Below are 16,686 nucleotides of genomic sequence, written 5' to 3' on the forward strand. Positions count from 1 at the left end.
AGTTTCACTTCAAGCCCATGCATTTTTAACGGTTTAGTAATGATATCAAGGAGTTGTTATTAAAACGTGTTCGTTTAGATTCATGGCTTTATAAAGTCGCTGGTTAAAGTGTAAGCTGTAAGTGGACATTAAGCAGTTGGTGTGAGATCAGAAATGGCAGAGGCACATCAGGCTCGCATGCAGAAGGCAGTGGAGGACATGGTTCAGAGTCTGGAGAGAGATCACATCCGGAAGATGCAGGTGACCTTCAGTTTCTTTGTAAAACCTGAAATCAGAAATAACTGAGCTGTGTGTGAGGGGCAAGATGCTGACACATGAATTGCTCCTTGTGGCTCAACATTCATTTCAGATTTGTAAAAAATTAAATATGAATAGGAATGTTCAATGTAATCAGCAATGTTGTGAAATAATATTACAATTTAAAACAACTTTTCTATTTTATTATATTTTAAACTGCAGCCGTTTACAGTATCATTCATTCATTCTTCAGTCACATGATGCTTCAGAAATCATTGAGAATTGAAATAATATTCATTATAATACAGTTTTGTGCAATTTCTTGATGAGCAAGACCTACCCCAAACCTTTTAACAGGTATAATTTATTTTATTGCTGGTTATATAATTTTGTAAAGTGAATGTATAATAGTATATTATTTATATACAATTTATTTATACAAATTAATTATATAATATTATTTATAATTAATTTAAACTTATTAAAAAATATATTAAATATTATTTGTTTACATGTAGTTTCTGTGCATATTAAGTCATACAATTTGCTAGGGCTGTGCAATATATCAAAATATCACTGCATATCGCAACGGCACGCAATAGCTGAATGGTTTTAATAGGTTACTTCAACATTGTGAAAAGTGTACTGGGCACGACACACACGGCGAAATGTGCGCACATCCATGCATTATGTCTTAAAGTGACAGACAACTAATACAGTAAACCTGCCACAGTCAAACAACAGAAGAACAAGAGAAAATCACTCTGAATAATATTTGTAGCTTTATTATGTATCAGTGTATATTTAATTAATAAGAAGACTGCTGTTTTTATTTTATTTTTTCAATAACAAAGATTAATAAAAAATAAAAATAATCATCCACCCCTAGTTTATGAGTCTTTGTTTACCTGCATGTTCTTGATGTTAAGTTTTAGGTTGATATAACTATACAGCTCTGGGGGAAAAATAAGAGACCACATAACATTGAGAAATTCCAGAGCTGTATATTACCAAGTCAAGCAAAGAGTTTTTGGTATTTAAATATTAATTGCATTACATTTTTGTTTTGTTTACATTTATGTTAAAATTATATTGTCAGATTTGTGACATACATTTTTGCTAAAACACTGCTGGTCACTTTCAGAAGTTGTAGCAATGCTTTCTTTTCCTAGAAAGAATATGAAACACATACATATCATCATTTTCAGTTTTTTAAATACTTTTTAAAAATATAATTTAAATCGATTTTACACACTAATAGCAATATCGTATCGCATATCACATTAATTAAGATTTCGCATATCGCATTTTTCTTCAATAAACGCACAGCCGTACAAACTGCATATAACTACTAAAATTATGCAAGAATGTTTTAGCATGGTATCATGTCAACTTATGATAATATGCATTAATCTATTCTAAAATAGAATGTCAATATTGTCTAGAAGTGTTTTAATATGTAAAATATAGTCTTTGACCACTTATTAATCAGTGATTCATTAAGTAAATGTCTGCTAACACTTAAATCTGCTTTCAGGGCCGTATGTTCCGCTGCAGTGCAGAGTGCTGTGAGCGTCCAGGTGACTCCATGAGCCAGGTGCACCAGTGTATAGAGCGCTGCCACACGCCACTGGCTAAAGCTCAGGCACTGGTCACTAGTGAGCTTGAGCAGTTTCAGGTCAGTCAACTTCTGTGAGATCATTTACTTTTAATCATCCAACTGGAATAGTGTGATGTGAAAGAACTATTGATTCCCCTACAGGATCGCCTCACGAGGTGTACGATGCACTGTAACGACAAAGCCAAGGACTTGTTTGACTCCGGGGCGAAGGAGCCTGCTGTGCGGGCGCTGATGGACAGCTGTGTGAGCAGTTGTGTGGACGAGCACCTGAACCTGCTCCCCAGTGTGACGCGCAGACTGAAGGACAGCTTGAACTCAGTACCTCAGTAAAGCTGAGGCTGTGGAAAATCATTCTAGTGGACTCACTGGTTTACTAAGATTTGCTTTCAAAAAGGTTGCTTTTAGCTGTCGCCTCATTGTGACCTTTTGGTGAGTGACGTGTTGATTGTGTCTGTATTGTTTGTGGCTTTTGTACAGGCAATAAATGTGACGAAATCACATTTTTGTATTGTTTTTTTTATTTATTTTTTATTGTGAATTATTTTTTATTATAATTACAAATATTTCTATAAAAAACATTTTATGAAATGCATATAAATAAAATGTGTACATGTTAAATATATATTTATAAATGTTTTATATATAATCAATTTTTTTATTTATGTTTAATAAAATATACATTTTATTTTAATATAATAAATGTAATTTTAGATAAACAAATAAAATAAAGCATATGTTGTTCTGTATATATATATAAATCAAATTTTTGTATTTTGAAATTATAATTACAAATATTTATATAAAAATAAACATTTTGACATGCATATAAATAAAATATTTACATTACATGTATATTTACAAAAAATGTATATATAATCTATCATGTTTTATATGTATGTTTTATAAAATATACATTTATTTTTAATATATATATGAATACTACATATCTTGCTAGTATTAATCGTTCTAAATATATAAAAAAAATCTATTATTTTAGATAAACATATATAAAATAAAGCATATGTTGTTTTTATATATACACATACACAATTAAAATGATTGGAAAATCATCTAGGCCAGTTTTCTAAATTAGTGAGAATGAGGTTACTGCATTAAAAAAGAACAAAGAAACAATTTCTGTCAGTGCTGTTTTAATGTACATTTTGTAACGCTTTCTATCATATGATGCATTGGTCCAACAATATTTACATTTAACCAAAAACACATTGTGTATAAATATTCATTAGACACTTGTGGAATTCACTTCAAATGCCCTGTTGGTAAACCAACACATGCCTGTTTAACCGTCACTGCTCCTACATCCGCATGCATTGAAATATTACAACAACATGTATCACGTTAGCACCATTTTCAAACAATTGTACAAACCCGATAAAAGTAGTTTTCTTTCTTTTTTGTAAAGAAAAAAAAAACTCTGGGAATGCCTTACCAATTAACAACCAGCCTAACAGTAACAATGAGAATGTTTAACTGAAAGAGACCTTCCAAAAAATGCAAAAAGACTCAAATTCGAAGTACTTGACAAAGAGCACGCTACCTCTGACGCGGATATCTAACAAATGATTTAAAAGGCACCTGACTATTTACAAATGAAGGATACAAATACAATGAATGAAATAATATACATGAAGTTAACAGAGCATAAATAATAAAAAGCGGGCTTTGTTAAAGGCTGGACTGGTGTATGCAGTGTTGGGTCACGAAACACTGCGGGCGCTGCTGCTCTCTGGCACTGGTGTGTCGCCTCTCCTCTCATTGGACGGGGAAGTGTAGAGGAAGTTACAACATACATACAGAGGAAAAGACAAGAGCCGGCTGTCCAGATTCATCACCACATACTCCTACATTTGTAACACAAAGTAATTCTTCAATCAAGTCAAGTAACCAGAAATACAATTATATTTGACATTATTACTACAAGAATACCTGGTCCTTTTCGAGGGTGACGAGCTGGTAGCCAGTTGACCGGCTGCAAACCACTTTTCCACTGCCATCAAAGGAAGCAAGGCGCAATCTGAAAAATTAATAATAATTGAAAATTAAATGGGTTCCACTTTGTTAAATACCACACTGAAAACATATTTAATATATTTTATGTATTAAATAAATTATTAAATCATGTTCATAATATAAAGAAAATGTAATTAATTATATATTATTAATGTGGAGAAGAAAAAAATTCAACTCTGTTAAATACCAAATTAAATGTATTATTTTATACATTATTTAATTAACTTTTTAAATAATGTAATGTATTAATTATTCAAAGCATATACATATATTATTTATTAATATTAATAATTTTATATCAACTTAAATTTTCTAAATAAATACATACTTTTAAAGCTACACTATGTAACTTTTCCGTCTGCTAGAGGGCACCTACTCAAAACAAAAGGCATAGTTTGATGATGCCAAGTTTGAGCGCTGAATCTTGGCAATTGAGCCCTGCGTCCCAATTCACATACTATCCATACTAAATAGTACTCGAAAATAGAATTAGTGTGTCTCATAACGTAGTATGTTGAAAAGAGAATTCCAAAGATACTTGGATGGTTTACTATTTCCGGTCCGAATTCAAAGTGCAGACTGATGCGCATTCTAACAGCTAATATACCCACAACCTATTGCGAGTTGGACGAGGATTAGAACTTCAAACGCGGATTAAAAAAACGTTAAAAAGTCCGACAGTTAAGTAGAGAAGTTTAAAAAAAGGGGTTTGAGTGACCAGCTATCAGTATTTAACCGGACAAAAAGATATTTATTCAGTGTTGTCCACATTATATTTCACTTGCAGTAGCATTGTGAACATTTGTAATGACATGTTTGGCCCATAGACTGTAAAAAATATGGACGTAGTGTCCGTGACATCACCCATAGGATTCCAATAAGCCGTTCTGAAGTGTAGAGACGAGCTGGCCATTGCCATCTTAGCAACACGTCATAGCGAGTCACGCCCGGATAACAGAAAATAGGCAAAGAGGCGGGATGTGGATGGAGCTTATGTAACGCAATGACTATCCACCAGCCACTCAAAGTAACCACACCCTTAATTATGCAGAAGTTTAAGGCTTTATATAATCAAAAGTAATGAGTTATACAAAAATTCACCACCCTTATAGCGGTCATGAAGGGAAGAATTTGCCGTATAGACCAAAACCACAATTTGTACCAGGCTGTGAACATGTTTTTTTCTACTGTAAAGTTGGGCATTTTAACATTTCTCTCCGATATGGTAGGAAATTGAACTGAATGTGAAGGATTTGAACTGTGTGATGATTGACAGAGCAGTTTAAATGGACGTAACCAAGCGACAGAGTCCGTCAAAGATGACGAAGTAGTATGTCCTGAAGCTTGCATACTTTTTTGCTCACACTCAAATGTATTTTTTCTTCACAAAAAGAATGCATACTTTTAGGACGTAGTATAAGTAGGCAAATTAGTATGCAGCAGTGGTCTTCACCTTATGGCCGGTGGAAAAGGACTCAGGGATAGGACTCATGTTCATTGATGCGATTATTAACGTTACTGTAGTATGAAGCAGAGCAGGACTGAGTGTTGAGGGAGCTGAGGAAGACCGCTAGAGCGATTGTTACGCAACACACTGCTCGGGAGCAGCAGAATTTTATTATGAAGGGACACATTTGCCGGCTCCATTTCCGCTTTTCCGGTCATAAGTATGAGGTAACGCAACTCTGTCATATTAGATACATTTAAGAGGGTTTAAAATGATGTTATGACGTTACTCTTGTGCGTTCAGCAGGGTTGTAGTTGAGTCACCAACTGTCGAGTCCGAGTCGAGTCTCGAGTACCAGTGTTTCGAGTCTGAGTCCAAGTCACCAAAGAAGAGTCCGAGTCGAGTCACCATTACCTGAGTTCGAGTCCGAGTCACCAAAGAAGAGTCCGAGTCGAGTCACCATTACCTGAGTTCGAGTCCGAGTCACCAAAGAAGAGTCCGAGTCGAGTCACCATTACCTGAGTTGGAGTCCGAGTCGAGGCTCGAGTCCCGTGTTCGAGTCCAATTATTTATACTTTAAATTATCATTTATTTCTGTGAGGCAAAACTGAATTTTTAAGTATCATTCCTCGAGTCTTCAGTGTCACATTATCCTTAAGAAATCATTATAATAATGATGATTCATTATTAAAGTTGGGAACAGTTCTGCTGCTTAATATTTTTTCATAACCTGTGATACTTTGATGAATAAAAAGTTAAAAAAAAGAAAAGAAAAAAAGAAAAAAGAAAATGTTTTAAAAATAGAAATCTTTTGTATTAACAATATACACTACTGGTCAGTAATTTGGGGTCAGTCATTTTTTTTCTTTCTTTTTTTAACACATCCTTGCTGAATCATTTTATTCAGCAAGGATGTGTTAAATTGATAAAAAGTGACAGTGAAGGAGATTTATATTATTTGAAAATATGTTTTTATTTTGAATAATTCTTTTGAACCTTTTATTCATCGAATATATTAGGCAGCAGAACTGTTTCCAACACTCATATTAAATCCTCATATGAGAATGATTTCTGAAGGATCATGATCACTGAAGACTGGAGGAATGATCCTGAAAATTCAGCTTTTATCACAGAAATAAATCATAATTTAAAGTATAATATATTGAAAACAAAATATTTTAAATTGTAATAATATAATCACAATATTAAAAAAAAAATCTGTATTTTTGTCAAATAAATGCAGGCTTGATGAGCAGAAGAAACTTCATTCAAAAACAATACAGCAATGTGTCCAAACCTTTGGCCTGTAGTGTATGTATGCAAATACATTTGAAAGGATTGTTTATTGCTGCTTCCATAGACACATTTGTGTATTTTACAAACTATAAATGTATTATTTTGCTATAAATTATATGTATTTAAATATCTGAATGAAATCTAAAATAAACATAAGCGGGATTAAGCGCTGAGCGCGTCCGTCTTTGGCTCAGCGCCAGCCATTGCAAAAAGCATAGTTTGAATCTGGCAGTTATGTCCCGTCACTGTACATTCGCTTCACTGTACATAGACATCGTCGACGCCTGATGCCAAATAGGCTGACATCGCCCAACCCTAGCTTCCTCTGTTTATTATCATATATGCATTAGTCAATAATAGTTTCTGCATTTTCCTAATGACAACATTTAGACCGCGAATAATGCAGGAGAATGTGGCGTAAAGTGAGTGACGTCAGTGAGTGTGTTGTCAAGCAAGGAGAGTGAGCGGTAGCAGCAGTGTCTGTGAGGGGAAAAAAAGATCACGGTTTGCGGCTGGTCTTGGAGCCCGAAACAGGAAAAGTGTAACATCTTATATCAAATTTTATAACCTATTTAGTCAGAAACAACGTAATTCATTTGATGAATCCTCAAGTCCGATTTTATATCTTTGAGACTCGAGTCCAAGTACGAGTCATCAGTCCGCGAGTCCAAGTCGAGTCACGAGTCCAGAGAACGGCGTCTCGAGTCGGACTCGAGTCCGGAGAATAAGGACTCCGAGTCCAGGACTCGAGTACTCCATCACTGGCGTTCAGTCAGTGGCTGCTGTGACACTTGTTCACACTGCTAAGAGAAAAGCGTTTCTGCCAAATAGAACTGGAATCCGAGGGTAACGCAGATATGACGCAATTGACAGGCGACTCCCTCAGACGTCCCGGCTCCTTGGTTAAAATAGCAATTTCCTTACAATTTACAAATAGTTGGAAAAACTTGGGAAATTGTAAGAACTCAACTGAGCAAAATATAGAACACTGGCCTGCTGGTTTTTGAAAATTTTACTGCAAAAATCCTACATAGTGCACCTTTAACACTAAGAACCATATATGCACATATATGTACAGTATGTACAAACATATACACTAATATATATATATATATATATATATATATATATATATATATATATATATATATATATATATATATATATATATATATATATACACAAGAAAATACTATTAGTAGTAGTTTAGACAGTCTGTAGGAAGATGTATAAAATAAATGGATGAATTATATGAATTTCTTCACAATAGTAGAATAAACAGATGTGTATCAGCTCACCGATATGCAAGATGGCGTTGTGGCTGTAAGCTGACAGCACCTCCGCATGGCTGACTGAGGGTGTTTCTCTTGAAGATTATGAAGCGATTCGTGTAAGTCACCAGCAGGTCAAAGCCATAATTGAACCCCGTCCATCGCCAACAATACTATAGAGACGACAAAATTACACACATTTCATTCAAAACACAAACATGCACAAAAGATGCAATATATTGTAAAGCAGGAGTTCAACTCACATCTCCATCTTTGGTCAATTTTCGGCCACAGCGCATGCTGTTCAGTTCAAACTCCTCTTTATTGGCCTCTTGTGGTCTGTAACAATCAGATTCACTCATTTGCAATTCAAACCACATGTTTAATGTGCAGCAGTGCAGGCGCTGGACGTTCTCTCACCCGTTATCATTATCATGTTCTGTCCTCAGCATAGCGAACCACTGCTGTTTGTACATGCTGCTCAGCCACTCTGATAAAGACACAAGAGGAAGTTGGTTTAATAATCACCCCACAAATATCAGCGACAGATAACAATGAACTGTTTCAACACAATATGATGCACATTTCACACAAAAATAGCTCAATCTTTCTCAATAATCCAACTGGCTTCATGCAATTTCTGAAAGTCAGGAGCGAAATTGTAATGGCTAGACGACTGGGTCAGAGCATCTCCAAAACTGCAGTTCTTGTGGGGTGTTCTGGGGTCTGCAGTGGTCAGTATCTATCAAAAGTGCTCCAAGGAAGGAACAGTGGTAAACCGATGACAGAGTCATGGGCTCACTGATGCACGTGGGGAGCAAAGGTTGGCAGCAGGAAACTCACCAGGCGGTAGGATGTTGTCCCGTTCCAGCATGCGGGCAGAGGCCAGATCATTAATGATGTACTGCAGGCGGATGAGTCTGAAAATGGGGACGAAGGGCATCCCGTCATCCGTGTTCAGAAAGGGCTCCTCCTCTCCAGCCTCTGTGTATGAGTGCGAAAGTTAGAGGAAGATTTTATAAATGTGTGTGTGTGCGCGTGTAACATACCACTTCTTCGTTTACACAGCCAGGCATCCGCATCGAGCAGAAGCTGTTTGATAGGACCATCCCAGGATGGATTAAGCTGCAAGAACATCCACTGAAAAAAAGGAGTAAAAAAGCTGTGATGTAATTTCATTGCACTGCCATACAGTACCTGTCAAAAGTCTGGAAACATTACATTTGAATGTTTTTGAAATAAGTCTATTATGCTCACCAAAGCTGCCTTTATTTGATCATAAATACAGTAAAAACAGCAATATTGTGAAATATAATTTAAAAGAACTGTTTTCTATTTTAATATATTTTAAAATGTAATATAATCAAAGCATAATTTTCAGCATCATTACTGCAGTCAAATGATCTTTCAGAAATGATTCTAATATGATGATTTGCTGCTCAGTTATTATGATTATCATCAATGATGATGTGCTGAGAAAAAAAATAATTTTATATTGTTACTGATATTTTCAAAAGATAATGTTTAGTGGATTTAAGCAACTAATAATATTTCATACATTATAGAACATTTCAGTATAAAATATGATGCAATACAATTTTGAGGGATAGTTTACATTTACATAATTATAATAATTTCAACATGGTAAATGCCAAAGGCCAGCCTTTCCTCCCCATGTGCATCAATGAGCCTTGGCCACCCATGACCCCATGTCGTCGGTTCACCACTGTTCCTTCCTTGGAACACCCCACAAGAGCTGCAGTTTTGGAGATGCTCTGACCCAGTCGTCTAGCCATTACAATTTGGCTCTTGTCAAACTTGCTCAGATCCTTACGCTTGCCCATTTTTCCTGCTTCTAAAACATCAACTTTGAGGACAAAATGTTCACTTGCTACCTAATATATCCCACCCACTAACAGGTGCCGTGCTGAAGAGATAATCAGAGTTATTCACTTCACCTGTCTTTACCTTACTTCATTTAATTTAATCTGAAGTGGGCATGTAGCATTTTAAAATGATTACAATTATGTAAATGTCAAATATGTATTGCATCATATTTTATACTTAAAAGTTTTATAATGTATGAAATATTAAAAGTTGCTTAAATCAACTAAACTTTCTCTTTTTGAAATATCACTAACAATATAAAATGTATTATTTTTTCTCCTTATATTGTTGTTCTTTTGTCAGTATTTACTTAATATATTGAAAATGTATTACATTTCCTTCTACTTTCTGTAGCATGTTTAAACCACCAGGGGGCAGAAGACACAAAGATCATATACCGTATCACATACCTTTTTCAGTGCCGTGTAGACATCCATCTCCACTTGCATTACGAAAAGATCGGAGGACTGAATAAGTTGTTCCATAATTTCCACCCTACACACATTAAATAAGACCAAACATTTATACAAGCTAAACCTTCAAATGAGGTCAGAAACAGTCACAGATGCATATGGTAAGACTGTACCCCAGCTCCTTCATAAGGTCCACGTTCTGATGCGTCATGAGGTTATTGAGGAGCCACTCTAAACACCTGCAATGCACACAGAAAACGTGCAACGCGCTCATTAAGTCACAAGCGTGCTGGAGAATAACGAAGGAAATCAAACAAGACCACTGACTTCTTCATGACGGAGTCCAAGCCGTACATGGTGGCCGAGTTATAATAGCTGCACACGGTTTTCACATTCACGTTCTCCTTCATGGTCTCTCCACACTGCTGGATTAATCCATCCTGGGAAAGACAAAAAGCATATTATTAAGGATGACACCAACCTCAGGGGTGTTGCGATAGGGTTGCTTAGGTGAGTGATTACGATTGGCTGTGTATGTTACTTTCTGCGGTAGTGAGGATGTTTTCTACTTGCCCTGTCAATGTTTGCATAGAAAACAAGAATTATATTATAAATATTCATTATTATTTACCATCATACATTTTACACGCAAGCTCTTTACAAAAGAATGTGGATCTGTAAGACTGTTCTGTGTTTTTAAAAGAAGTCTCTTATTCTTACCAAGGCTGCATTTATTTGATCATAAATACAATAAAATGGCAATGTTGTGAAATATTACTATTTAAAATAGGTTTTCGATTTTAATCAATTTTACAAATGTATTCCTGTGATCAAAGCAGATTTTCAGCATTTTTACTCTAATCATCTAATCATCACTCTAATGAATATGATGATGATGATTATTTTTATTGTTATTATTATCAATGTTTAAGTTCCAAGTAACAGTTGTGCATCTTAATATTTTTGTAGAAACTTTGACCTTTTTTCGGGATTTTCTGATGAATACAAAGTTCAAAAGAACATTTATTTGAAATATAAATATTTTGTAATGTTATAAATTAATTAAAAACTATTACTAATTTTTAAAAAAAAAAAATTTAAACTACTGAATCCAAACTTTTGAATGGAAGCTCAATAATGCTCAATAATTATAGTTATCATAATCAAACTGGAAATCTTAGACAGCCATTCATTAACACTTTTGATGAAAAAATACAACATAGATGGCAAAACATTACTGATTTGTAACCCATTCATACGGATATGAAATTATGACTGTTAAAAGAAATTCTTGCAATTTCATCTTTCTACACTTTACAATAAGGTCTGATTTGTTAACATTAGTTAAATGTAACTAATATGAACTAACAATGAGTAATGATTTATTTCAGTATTAATTAATCTTTGTTAATGTAATGTTAGTTAATAAAAATCCAGTTGTTCATTTGATTTTACGTATTAGTAAATGTTGAAATTAACATTAAGACTAATAATTGTTGTATAAGTATTGTTCATTCATTCAGAACACTAGACATACTAACCAACTGAAGCATACAAGCAGCAGCGAGAATATTAACAACCCGACTTGGTTTGATCAATACGTCATCCCTGTAGAGTGACCCGAAAACCACTTGCAGGGCTACAGATGGGAAAGAAAATATGGTCAGGATATGAATATTTGGCGTCCACAATACAACAACTTCAATTTGTTCATTGCATTAAGGGGGTGTTAAAAACATTCTCAGAATCCTCACCTTCAGTGTCAATGTTCTGGTCTGGGATCTCAAGCTCAATAACCATCATGTTCGACTCCTTCCAGGACCCACTGAACATGCTGGAGAAATAGCCAGACTGTTTCCAAACAGGAAAATGAGAGGGGGAAAAAACATTTAAATCAAAATGAAAGGAAAGTACTCTGTTATTAGGAGAACTGAACAGCTGGACTAACCTGACACAGGTAAATTTTATGAAGGTTCCACTCCTGCCCCAGGGCGCGGATCTGGATGTCACTGTTTTCTCCATTCAGGAATAGTGTCTGGTAGATGTACTTCGAGGTGCTTTTCAGCTTTTTCCTGTCCGCAAAAAGAAGAATGCAGACAAAAACAAACATTAAACACATCTATTAAATACAATCAAACAATAATTAATTGTATTAATGTGAAATATGGATATCTTTTTATTGGATTTAAAATAAATAAATTATTTTACTCTGCAAGGATGCATTAAATTAATCAAAAACGACAGTAAAAGACATTTATAAGATTTATATTTCAAATAAATACTGTTCTTTTGAACTTTCTTTTCACCAAAGAAATGATTTCCACAAAAACAAGCAACAGCAAAACTGTGAATGTACATTGATAATAATAATAACAACAAAATTATTAATAAGCATTTCTTGAGCAGCAAATCAACAGTCCAGAGCAATGGGTAGCGTGGAAAAGAGGTGAAGAAGCGTGTGCAGGCAGGTTGGAATGGGTGGAGAAAAGTGTCCGGTCTGTTGTGTGATAAAAGAGTACCGCAAGAAAAACAGGAAAGGTGTACAGGACAGGAGTGATACCAGCGATGTTGTATGGTTTGGAGACAGCTGCACTGAGGAAAAGACAGGAGGAAGAGCTAGAGGTAGCAGAGCTGAAGATGTTGAGGTTCTCTTTGGGAGTGACAAGGAGGGATAGGATCAGGAATGAGAACATCAGAGGGACAGCACATGTGAGAGGTTTTGGAGACGAAGTTAGAGAGGCCAGGTTGAGATGGTTTGGACATGTTCAGAGGGGGGAGAGTGAATATATCGGTAAAAGGATTGCTGAGGTTAGAGCTGCCAGGCAGAAGGTCAAGAGGAAGACCAAAGAGGAGGTTTATGGATGTAGTGAAGGAGGAGATGAATGTAGTCTGTCTGAGAGAAGAGGATACAGAGGCTAGGAATAGATGGAGGCAGATTAATCGCTGTGGCGACCCCTGAAGGGAACAGCCGAAAGAAGAAGAAGAATGATTTCTGAAGGATAAAGTGACATTATTTCCATTCAAGGTTGTGTGTTAAATATATGAGCAAAATTAGAATATCACAAAGCATTTGCGAATAAATCAGCGCTTTCATTACATGCGTTAAAGAGAACAGAGTCGTCAAATTGGAAGAAGGGTCTGACTGCAGAGCCACAGTTTTACCCCAACCACAGTTTTACCACAGCAGTTCGGCAGACGCATGCGCATTGCGTCGTTATGACTTCGAGATGCATGTTATGGCACTAGAAGAGAATAAAACTACAATTGTATTTATTTATTTATTTATTTATTGTAATTGCACTTGTTTGATTTTATAGTTATTAGTTATTGATCAACTGTAATGGTAAAATAATGAAATGTTTAAAATGTAAATGTAATAAATAAATGTAAATTAAATTAGTTTGTTGGTAATGTATCCAAAAAATTAATAAATATGCTCACACTATCAGCCTGTTTAAAGTACATTTTATTTGTGTTCAAGTTTATGCATTTACCCCAGGCAGAATTAATCAACTTAAGGAATTCGTTTTTTTTTACTTTAGACTAGGCTAATAACTTAATAATTATAAAAACCTTTGAATTATCTATTCGAAAGTTCGCTTTTTTATATCAGGCATTGAAAATACATTGTGTGTTTATTATACCAGGCTGTTTGTTTTTGGAAGAAAAAAAAAAAAACGTAAAATAAACATTTCATGACAGCATTGTTTTATATCAGTATAGGAGCCTGAAGGCCTCAGGGCAACAGCAGGAGCAACAATAATCAATAGATACATTTAGGACAGAAATAAGATTTAAAAATCAAATGTATCAGCGTGAAACTGCTGTAGTGAAACCGCGCATGCGCGGGCAAAACTGCTGTAATGAAACTGCGCATGCGCGGGCAAAACTGCTGTAATGAAACGGCGCATGCACGGGCAAAACTGCTGTAATGAAACGCCGCATGCACGGGCAAAACTGCTGTAATTAAACGGCGCATGCACGGGCAAAACTGCTGTAATTAAACGGCGCATGCACGGGCAAAACTGCTGTAATGAAACGGCGCATGCACGGGCAAAACTGCTGTAATGAAACGGCGCATGCACGGGCAAAACTGCTGTAATTAAACGGCGCATGCACGGGCAAAACTGCTGTAATGAAACGGCGCATGCACGGGCAAAACTGCTGTAATGAAACGGCGCATGCACGGGCAAAACTGCTGTAATGAAACGGCGCATGCACGGGCAAAACTGCTGTAATGAAACGGCGCATGCACGGGCAAAACTGCTGTAATGAAACGGCGCATGCGCGGGCAAAACTGCTGTAATTAAACGGCGCATGCACGGGCAAAACTGCTGTAATGAAACGGCGCATGCACGGGCAAAACTGCTGTAATGAAACGGCGCATGCACGGGCAAAACTGCTGTAATGAAACGGCGCATGCGCGGGCAAAACTGTTGTAATGAAACGGCGCATGCGCGGAGCAAAACCACTGTAGTGAAACGGCGCATGTGCGGGCAAAACTGTTGTAATGAAACTGCGCATGCGCGGGGCAAAAACGCTGTAGTGAAACGGCGCATACGCGGGCAAAACCGCGGCTGGGGTGAAACTGCGGCTCTGCAGACAGATATTATTGCAAATTGGTGCAAAATATCTGTAATAAAAATGCTGCAATCATTGAAGAAACGTGCAGACAGATGAAACTCAACAAACCCTGTCATGTTTTCTTGTATTCAGATGCCTGGTGTTTGGAAACATTATACCAACCAAACATTATTTTGATGGCAGAATTTGGCTCAGGCATTTCGGAATGACCAAACCAACATCTGAGATGCATGTACGATGTGATTGGTCCACTGGTTAGTCCAGTTATCCAGTCAGAAACTCTGCTAAATCACATGAGTTTTTTGTCACGCATTTAGGGGTTTATTTGGTGTAGTTTATGCACATGCCTTCTTATCAGATGAAAACATTATCCACCTCCATTGAGTGCATATCTTTATACACATTTTTTTATTTTATGCATTATGCTGTTTACATCCAGTGTCTTTTTATGTAATAACTCAACTATAGCATTAACATAAGTTTATGGAAACATAGTAATTTAAGAATGGAGTAATTATGCTGAAGATTTAGCTTTGCCGTTTTATTAAATTAACACTTTCAAGACCCAGAAAGGTAGTAATAACATTGTTAAAAGCATCCATGTGACTACAGTGGTTCAACCTTAATTTTAGGAAGCGACAAGAATAATTTTGTGCTCAAAACAAACAGAAATAACTTTATTCAACAATTGTCTTCTATGCAGCTGTTTTTACAACTTATCTGGACCTTGAAAGTGTTAACTAAACTGCTGTCCATGAAGGGGCCCAAGAGCTCTCAGATTTGATCAAACATAACGTCATTTGTGCTCCAAAGATGAACAAACGTCTTATGCATTTGGAACAACATGAGGGTCATTAATGACAGAATTTTCATTTTTGGGTGTACTAACCCTTTAAAACATACAAATAGAACCAGTTATTTTAAATTGTAATAATGTTTCACTGTTTTTGCTTAAAAATGCAGTCTTAGTGAGCATAAGAGACTTCTTTCAAAAACTTTGTGCCAACCCTAAACATTTGAGCAGTAGTGCATATTTCTGACCTGCGTGGCGTGTCCAGCTGGCTGTCCTCTTCCTCCGGCTCGCTGTCACACTCACAGTGTGAGCTGCGTTTCCTCTTCCTGCACTCACAGCTGTGTCTGTTTCCAGCACACTGCTTCTCCACAGCCTCCTCTGGGGCCCTGGGCGACGACTGAAAGCGGCTCCCGAGCGAACCCATGATTATTGAGCCTAGAAAAACACTACTCATTTAGTCATGTTACTAAACTGGTTAACAACAGCACTGACGTGGCGTGACAACCAAAGCATTTCAACTTAGTACCACCTGCAGAAAGCCTAAAAAATAATCCAATTAAGCACTGTGTGGATGTCAGGAAGTGAAGTCTGGTGACAGGTGGCGAGTGAGATCCTTTTCTGCTGATTAATTTACGTAATGCGCAAAATCTAAAGTTATTTAGCCACATTCATGTTACTTCATTTTCTAATGGTTACATTCAGGTCCTATGAAGCTTCAGTCTGATGGTTTGCTACAGGAACAGTATCTTTATGCTGTGAAGTGTCGAGGAGTCAGTATTATTTCAACATAATGAACTTATTGTTTTTCCATAAGCTGTATATTAAAGTCGTTTGTATGTTAAAAACTACAAATCCGTCTTGTAAACACTCACCACACGCTTCTGCCCCTCAAACACTGGACACACCCTGGAATCTACTCATCGAGCGCTGTGCAAATGCATTATTAGGCGTATAATGAACGCATATTATGACTGTACATCAAAATCGTCTGTTCAATGTATAATTAATTAACCAGCAGCTTGAAACAAAAGCAGACTGCTAAATAACAAACAGAGGTATGTGTCTCTCCTCCACGTCACGGTTGTCTGTGAGGATCACCGGGCGCG

General features: G+C 36.3%; 2 protein-coding genes across 2 annotated transcripts; one reads left to right on the forward strand and one right to left on the reverse strand.

Annotated features, from left to right (window-relative positions):
• The first annotated feature begins 99 nt into the window (after nt 1–99).
• fam136a (family with sequence similarity 136 member A) lies at nt 100–2,358 on the forward strand. The gene is made up of 3 exons (XM_067434195.1): nt 100–240; nt 1,775–1,915; nt 2,000–2,358. Exons 1-3 carry the CDS (start codon nt 154–156, stop codon nt 2,186–2,188), a joined length of 417 nt encoding a protein of 138 aa, XP_067290296.1. The 5' UTR covers nt 100–153; the 3' UTR covers nt 2,189–2,358.
• Nucleotides 2,359–2,992: 634 nt separating this feature from the next.
• On the reverse strand, nt 2,993–16,683 carry gmcl1 (germ cell-less, spermatogenesis associated). The gene is made up of 15 exons (XM_067432670.1): nt 16,453–16,683; nt 15,829–16,015; nt 12,152–12,275; nt 11,958–12,054; nt 11,745–11,842; nt 10,531–10,643; nt 10,377–10,442; nt 10,201–10,285; nt 8,953–9,043; nt 8,747–8,887; nt 8,324–8,393; nt 8,167–8,242; nt 7,931–8,076; nt 3,806–3,893; nt 2,993–3,720 (listed from the first exon to the last, which is right to left on the reverse strand). The coding sequence occupies exons 2-15, from the start codon at nt 16,002–16,004 to the stop codon at nt 3,577–3,579; spliced, it is 1,515 nt and encodes a 504-aa protein (XP_067288771.1). The 5' UTR covers nt 16,005–16,015; nt 16,453–16,683; the 3' UTR covers nt 2,993–3,576.
• Nucleotides 16,684–16,686: the final 3 nt, after the last annotated feature.

Source organism: Pseudorasbora parva, chromosome 23 (assembly GCF_024679245.1).
Source record: "Pseudorasbora parva isolate DD20220531a chromosome 23, ASM2467924v1, whole genome shotgun sequence".
NCBI lineage: Eukaryota > Metazoa > Chordata > Actinopteri > Cypriniformes > Gobionidae > Pseudorasbora > Pseudorasbora parva.